Source organism: Capsicum annuum, chromosome 12 (genome assembly GCF_002878395.1).
Source record: "Capsicum annuum cultivar UCD-10X-F1 chromosome 12, UCD10Xv1.1, whole genome shotgun sequence".
NCBI classification, from domain to species: domain Eukaryota; kingdom Viridiplantae; phylum Streptophyta; class Magnoliopsida; order Solanales; family Solanaceae; genus Capsicum; species Capsicum annuum.
The window spans coordinates 11842963-11851555 of record NC_061122.1 but is presented as its reverse complement, the minus strand read 5'-3'; the positions used below and the strand labels follow the sequence as shown (position 1 = coordinate 11851555).

General features: G+C 38.3%; 1 protein-coding gene across 1 annotated transcript; it reads left to right on the top strand.

The window, feature by feature from the left end:
* The first annotated feature begins 1820 nt into the window (after nt 1–1820).
* Nucleotides 1821–5616, top strand: LOC107851263 (protein WHAT'S THIS FACTOR 9, mitochondrial). Its single transcript, XM_016696211.2, has one exon. It carries the CDS (start codon nt 1923–1925, stop codon nt 3783–3785), a length of 1863 nt encoding a protein of 620 aa, XP_016551697.2. The 5' UTR covers nt 1821–1922; the 3' UTR covers nt 3786–5616.
* The last annotated feature ends 2977 nt before the right edge of the window (nt 5617–8593 follow it).

Here is an 8593-nt window from a genome sequence, read left to right as displayed (position 1 = left end):
GGTGGGGTGGGTGATAAATTAAATAAAAAGGAAAGACTTATTAAAAAAAATACGAAATTAAATATATTTAACACCTGGTAGCACCTGATTGGTGCATGTGTTCACTCTCTTTGTTGTGACTGAGATTCAGCGAAAAATAGTGTATTTGAAATAAATTAAGTAAGAATCATGGGGTAATAGGTCGAATTCAAAGTTTAAGTGTCTTTTTGAAAATCCCGGCCAACATCAGAGGGATAATTATGTATTTACTCTTTTTGAAATAATCATTGGCAGAACACGGGCTTATTCACTGTGACTTGCGGTTTTACGAGAAAGGATCAAGCTAAGCTTGAAAGTTGAATAAAAAAGAAGTTTAAAAGCATTCAAATTCTAATGAAGGAACTGGTGATGAAGAAAATAACGAAGAAATGTCAAGCAGCTCGAGCCCTTGCAGTTAGCGAAGGAAGAGGATAATCATCAATCTAGAAAAGAACATGTCGATATTAATCATCAAACTAGGAATGTTCATGATCTTAAGGATGAGGTAGAGGCCGAATCTAAAGATAGCCTTACTAAAGATAGCCTTACTAAGTAGAGGAAGAAGACTATCCAAGTTGTCCAATGGGGGAAGAGAAACTTTTCCTTGAGAAATACATACATACAAGGATCAATTCTACTAGCATAGTACTCAAAAAAACTACTAGAAGCCAAAATATGTAGATGAAAACGGCAGACAACACTTTAAAAATTGTTCAATATGTAAATTTTATTCAATATGAGATCTTAGGGATTTATCAACCAACTTGATAAAATTTTTCGATAGTTGTATGGACAAATTGGTGTTGGTTTGTGGTTGATTGAGTACCAAATTAGGTCAATTTCGTGATTACATAATTAGATGCAAACACAATTAAACATATATTGATAGTATAATAATTTCATATATGAAAATAAATTATGAAAAAAATATTGACATTGTGATATTGATTTGGCGATAAAATTATTGTGTTGTCGGAATATTAAATTAATGGACTCTTTCCTCAATGCAGTGGCAAAGCCACACCTGACGAAGGGTGGTCAGATGAACACCCTTCGTCGAAATTTTTTTCCGAGTATATAGGTTAAATATAGATATTTATGGTTATATACATGTTGTTGCACGCCCTTGATAAGCTAGAGAAGCATAGTCTAGTGGTCAAGAGTGTGCATTTCTGCATCTACAACCCGGGTTCGAACTTTGGCAGGTGCAACGGTGCTTTATTTTTTTTTTTTAAATAGTTCTTTGCCCAAGGAAAAATATGAACATCATTAACCAAAAGTCTGGTTCTGCCACTGCCTCAATGTCAATTGATACTACACATAGTTTATTCTTATACTCTATGTTATCCATTTTTTTGTAAATGTAAAACTCACGCGCAACGAATGTATCCTAATCTAGTATATATAAATATATATTAAAATTTATATTAATTTTTAATTTGAATTACTTTAGAAATAAACAACAACAACATGCCCAATGTATTACCACATAGTGAGGTTTGGGGAGGGTAGAGGGTACGCAAAGTAGAGAAACTGTTTTTGATAGATCCCCGATTTAGAACCGTTAACAGTATAATCCATTTTAGAAATAAAAATTAATAATAATCAATTTTATATATTGCTAATAGCTTTAGGAGTATTTCAGATATTTTGACTAAAAATAATGTTCTTAAAAGTACTCGTTTATCACACCCATCAATAATTTTTTTTTTTTTTTCAATTTTAGCATTTTTATCCAATTCAGCAATTTTAAAAGTCACTTTTTATTTCGGCCTATCCAAACCTGCTGGTGTTTCACATTTCATGTATGCAGCTATATATGTCTATTCTTTCTTGTAACCTCAAAACCCCTCTTTAAAACCCTTTGGGCAAACTGCAGCTCCCAAAGCCCTCAAAATTAGCAAATGCATTTCCTCCGTCGAATTTCTCACCACCAGTACCACCTGGGTCAACAATGGCGCACGTTATTCGACGATGCGGCTGCTCTTTCCATCAAACATGTAAGAGATCGTGGACTCGACCACGCTGTCGAAAGAGAGAAAAATCTCAAACCACTGCTCAAAATCAAGAACCTCATCAGATCTGAACCCTCAAAATCCATTCCATTAAACATCATTACTCAATCCAAAGATTCTCTACAAATCCCATCTCGCCCTATTGAGTTTATCCGAAAATACCCTTCCATTTTCGAAGAGTTTTTTCCAGCTAGCGTAGCTATACACCCTCATATTAAGTTGAAACCGGAGATTCTAAGAATTGATTCAGATGAAGAGTTGTTTTACCAAAGTGTGAGTTATAAAAAAGATGTTGCTGATAGGCTTTTGAAGCTTTTGATGATAAGTAAAATTAATAAAATTCCGTTATATGTTATTGATAAGCTTAAATGGGATTTGGGTTTGTGTGATAATTATGTGAAAAATATAGTACCGGAATACCCGGATTATTTTCGGGTGAATAATGAGTCAATGTTGGAGTTAGTTTGTTGGAGTCATGAACTAGCTGTTTCCTTTTTGCAAAAACAAGCCATGAAATGTGGAACTGAAGTTAAGTTTGATTTGAAGTATTCGAACGGGTTTGAGATGGATAACAAGTATAAGAAGTGGGTTGATGAATGGCAAAAATTGCCTTATATTTCACCATATGAGAATGCAAAGTATCTTCCTTCAAAGAGTGATGAAGCTGATAAGTGGGCAGTGATAATTTTGCATGAAATTCTTAGTCTTTGTGTTGGGAAGAAGGCGGAGAAAGATAATTTGCTTTTGATAGGAGAGTGTTTGGGACTTCGTTCTAGGTTTAAGAGGGCATTGATGTTGCATCCAGGAATATTTTATGTGTCGAGTAAGGTGCCCGGCACACATACTGTGGTATTGAAGGAGGGCTATAAAAGGGGAATGTTGATTCAGAAGAACTCGTTGATGGAACTGAGATTTAAGTATGTTTTTCTTATGAACAAGGTGATGGAGGATAAAAGATCGAAAGATATGCAACATAAAGGTAGTCATGATGTGAAAGAAGGTTATGCAACGGAAACTGATGCTGATATGGAAGAAGACGATGATGGGGACTCTGATGTGCATAATGATTACCATGATGATGAGATGGACAATGATGCTAGAGATGTGAAGCATAGCCAAAGATTAAACTTGAGGACAAGAGTTGATGATGGGAAACCTAGCCGAAATTTAAACTCGATGACAAGAGATGTTGATAGGAAGCCTAGCCGAATATTAAACTCGGGGACACGAGATTATGATAGGAAGAATTCAGCTACCTCTCCAAGGCTGTCCTCAGGACGAAATCGAAGCAGAGATGTGGAAAGAGCATCAAGAGGAGAAGAAAATAATGGTGAGCAAGATGCTCGGACTAGATATGAGGACAAAAGAAGTTCCAACACAGATGTGGGAAGAACATCGAGAAGATCTCCTTTGAGAGAACAAAATGACGGTGAGCACGACGCTCAGGCTAGATATGAGGATAGAAGAAGTTCCAATAGAGATGTGGAAAGAAAATCAAGAAGATTGTCTTGGAGAGCAGAAAATAATCATGAGCAAGATGCTCAAACAAGATATGAGGACAGAAAGCTTCCAATAAATTCATTGAAGACGTCGGCAAGAAGAAGTTCCAACAAAACCAACGAAAGAACCTCCCGATCTTCTAGGAGGTCGGAGAGTAATGATAATCAATATGATCACCGGAGATCAAGTAACAAATTTGATCTATGTAGAAACCGGGGAACATCTAAACAGAGGAGGAATTCCACACCATGAAAAGCTATTCGCTCTGTGAAGGCAGTGCACAACAGGTTTGATTTTGATTGCTTCAGATTTGTCAGTTGTCACTCACATATGCTGCTATAAGGCTGCAACAACATATTGCAGAATCTTGTCTCATCTAATTTTGGTAATTTAAGCGAATTTTCCTGTGTGGTTTCTTAAAAAAAAAAAAAAACACTCTTAACAACTTATTCACTTCATCTTATATAAGATTATTAAAAAAATCATCAACCATGGTGTCATCTAGAGTTGGTGAGATTGCTCTGACCAACATGACGATGAACCTATCTATACAAGTCCTCATGAGCCGGTAATTCATGGTTTTCGCTACCATGTTGATCCTATCGGCAGCCGGTGCCACCTACATGTTCGGTCTATATTCCAGTGACATTAAAACTTCACTCGGCTATGACCAAACCACCCTCAATCAACTAAGTTTCTTCAAAGATTTAGGATCCAATGTTGGTATTCTATCTGGCCTAATTAATGAAATTTCACCACCATGGGTTGTTCTTTCAATTGGGGCTGTCCTAAACTTTTTTGGCTATTTCATGATATGGATGTCCGTGACCAAAAAAGTGTCTACACCTAAAGTTTGGTTAATGTGTTTGTACATTTGTATTGGTGCAAATTCACAATCATTTGCCAATACTGGAGCACTTGTGACACCTAAAATTTGGTTAATGTGGTTGTTGAATGATCGTTTTGTTGTCATGAGATGTTCTTCTCTTGTGCAACTGCATTGTCTTCCAAATCGTGAACCACCAGATGATGGCATGATGGCATGCCTCTGAAGACTCAGGAGTAGTGTTGCTTCAGCCAAGTTATCACTTCAGAAAAAAGTTTCAGGGATTATTGCTATAGATTAGTTTATTGATTATTTGCTTTGTTCCCTCTGATTTGCATTTCAAAGGCTCAAAGTGGATTATTTCTTTTGAGTAAGCTTTATCTTCTTTGACGCCTTGCTTAGCAGACGGCTGAAGTGGGGAAGTTGAAAATTTTGTAGTTGGGGGATTTCCTTAATCAGGATTATTTGTAGCTTGGGCTGGAAAAGATGGCTGAAAGAAGATCAGTATTTTGAACAGTTACTGAACAAAACCCAAATGATGTTTGTGAGAAGTTTTACCAAGGAAGCATTCCACAGTATGTTTTGTCGTTATGGTCAAGTCTTTGAGCGGTAAGCTTTGATTGTATGGTTAACCACCTGTTCTTAGACATACCTCTGAGATGCTTTTGCTTGCCACTCATAAATCTGGTTGAAGTAAATGAAGTAAGTTTATGGATTCAACAAAAGTTCCAATTGGCATAGTTAAGATTTATCCAAGAGGTTAGGAAGCCTTCTTGTTGTGTTTTGTTGTTTTAGCTGTTAATGGTATTGATACAGTGGATACATGTGGTAATGAGTCAACCTAACGGGTCTGAAGATGATAATCTGCAGACCTGCTTTTCTGCTGCCCAAGTAAGACCTTCTCTGCTGAAATCTTTTTAACTAAAATGCTAAATTTAGTTTCTCCCCTTTGCATGCTAATAATGAAGTGATTAAGAAACTTACAGCATTCCAGGTTTACTACTTTTAACTTAACTATATTCTGTGCAGTTGCATGCATAATTGTATAGTTGGAATTCAACTTGAGAATTTAAGTATATATTAAGGTAATGAATACAAAGTTGAATGCCAAAAGTGCACAAGCAACCAAGAATTGGAAGTGTTGCCTGACAACGTCTCTCTAGCCACTAAGTAGGCAGAATGATGCATCATTAAGGTTTATGGTGTGTGTGTGGTATTTATTATTTATTTTTTCTAATCGATATACATAAATTATATACAAATTATACACGATCATACGCATATTCTATATAATTTATACATATATTACATTTTTGCTGACCATTTTTAATTTACTCGATGAATCAACGACTATTTAGATTAATTCTTTGGGGAAGGGGTGTGGAACTTGAAAGTGAGTGGAATATTGAGCTCAAGTTGCGTGACGAAAGAATGCTATTCAACTTAATGAGTTGATATATCAGTATTGATATGTCACCATATATTTTTGGAGGTTTTCACGTTCAACGACAGACAAAAACAACAACAACAACCCAGTATATTCCCACAAAGTGGGGTCTGGGGAGGGTAGAGTGTACGCAGTCCATATCACTACCACTAAAGAGGTAGAGAGGCTGTTTCTGATAGACCCCCGACTCAACATACAAGGCAGTATACAAAAGCATCAAAAACGTAGAACCTGATAAAATAACATAGGTACGACATCCACAAAACATTGTACATTGCCAAACAAAGGACACCAGCGTCCACCTAATTACTGGCTACGACTCATCCACACCCTTAGCCCTCTATCCTAATGTTTTTCCTCCATATCTTTCTATTCAGGGTCATGTCCTCAGTCAATTATAACTTCTCCATGTCACGTTTAATCATTTCTCTCTAGTATTTCTTCGGTCTATCCTTACCCCGCTTGAAACCTTCCTAGGCTAACCTCTCACACCTACGAATTGGGGCATCTGTACCTCTCCTCATCACATGACCAAACCATCTCAACCTCACTTCCCGCATTTTATCCTCCACAGATACCACTCCCACCTTCTCCCAAATAATTTCATTCCTAACCTTGTCAGCCCTTGTGAAATCACACATCTAACGCAACATCCTCATTTTCGTCACTTTCAACTTCTGGATATGAGAATTCTTAACCGGCCAAAACTCCGCTCCATACAACATAGCAAGCCGGATTGCAATTCTATAGAATTTGCCTTTTAGCTTGGGGGCACCTTCTTATCGCATAAAATTCCTGAAGCGAGCCTCCGTTTAATCCAACCAGCCCCAGTACAGTGAGAGACATCCTCATCTATCTCTTCATTCCCCTGAATCATAGACTCGAGATACTTAAAACTACCCCTCTTGGGAACCGCCTGAGAATCGAACTTCACTACCACCTCCTCCTCACGCTTCGAGTCACTAAACTTGCATTCCAAGTACTTCGTCTTTCTCTTGCTCAATCGGAAATCTTTAGACTCCAGGGTTTGTCTCCAAACCTCCAGCTTATCATTAACCCGTTGTCGCGACTCATCAATCAAAATTATATCATCCGTGAAAAGCATACACCAAGGCACCTCGCCTTGTATGTTTCGCGTCAACACATCCATCACCAAAGCGAATAAAAACGGACTAAGAGTTAATCCCTGGTGCAACCCTGTCAAGACCGGAAAATGCTTAGAATCTCTTCCCACTGTCCTTACCCGAGTTTTCTCCCTTTCATACATGTCCTTAACCATCGGGACCCCTCTCGCCTCCAAGCAACTCCAAAGAACCTCCCTAGGGACCTTGTCATACGCCTTTTCCAAGTCAATAAACACTATGTGAAGATCCCTCATCCTCTCTCTATACTGCTCTACCAGTCTCCGCACAAGGTGAATTACCTCAGTCGTGGAGCGACCAGGCATAAAACCAAATTGATTTCCGAAATAGGCACAATTTTCCTCAACCTTCGCTCCACCACCCTCTCCCAAATCTTCATCATATGACTCAACAACTTAATACCTCGGTAGTTGTTGCAACTCTGAATGTCACCCTAGTTCTTATATAAGGAAATCATCGTGCTCCATCTCCACGCCTCAGTCATCTTTGCTGACTTGAAAATATTGTTAAACAAGTTGGTCAGCCACCTCAAACCTGCCCCGCTAGAGAACTTCCAAAAATCCACTGAAATCTCATTGGGCCCCGTCGCCCTGCCCCTTCACATCTTGCGAATAGCCTCACTAACCTCCTCTTTCTTAAAACGCCGACAAAAGCCAAAGTCGCGACACTCCCCGGAAAGCTCCAACTCCCCTAACACAAAACCTCTGTCCCCCTCATCATTGAAGAGCCTATGGAAATACGACTGTCAGCTTTTCTTAAGATCACGACCCTTCCGCTCCCTAACAGACAAAAAAGTTTCTTTTTTTGATATAACTAAAGTCTCGAATTTAAATCGCGTGAATAGGATTATATTTCGTAAAGAGCATTTATTTTTCTAAAATTGACCTCTTGATACAAGACTTCCATCCAACAAGTATCGATTAAGCCTAGTTAAATCATCTGAGTCTTTGACGGATATCTTTTGATTCTCGATTAAATAACTTTGAATCTTTATTTTGTGTCCTATATATCCATCCTTGTGAATTTCCCATCAAATTAGACATGTTAAAATGAATTCAGATACCGAGTGAAAAGAAATTAGTTGGATATATACGTTCTAAATGCACAATTTTTTATTTAATTTTTTTAAAATCAAATAGATGAATACGGGTACCTGAGGACATGCTAAGTTATTGGTGATACTCTTTGGACTAATCTTTTACCCCATAGGAAGGTATTTCAACGAATTAAAAAAAAGGGATATGCGGTTGTTTAGAGGGGATTTGAGTTGATTGAGAATGTTGCGTTGGATGTGTGAGCTTACTATAGGGGATAGAGTAAGGAATGAGATTATCCGGGAGAAGGTGGGAGTGGCTTCGGTGGAGGACAAAATGCGGGAAGGAAGGCTGAGATGGTTTGGGCATGTGATGAGTAGGGGTGCGGATGTCTCAGTTCGTAGGTGTGAGGGGCTAGCTTTGGATGGCTTCAGGAGGGCTAGAGGTAGGCCGAAGAAATACTGGAGGGGGGTGATTAGACATGACATGGAACAGCTTCAGCTGACTGAGGATATGACCCTAGATAGGAAGGTGTGGAGGGTGCAGATAAGGGTAAAAGGCTAGTGTGAGTGTGTGGGTTGTAGCATGCAGTTAGGAGAGATCTTGTGTAG

Bases quoted from the DNA above. Each gene is read 5' to 3' on its own strand.
- LOC107851263 (XM_016696211.2), top strand. From the start codon at position 1,923: ATGCATTTCCTCCGTCGAATTTCTCACCACCAGTACCACCTGGGTCAA.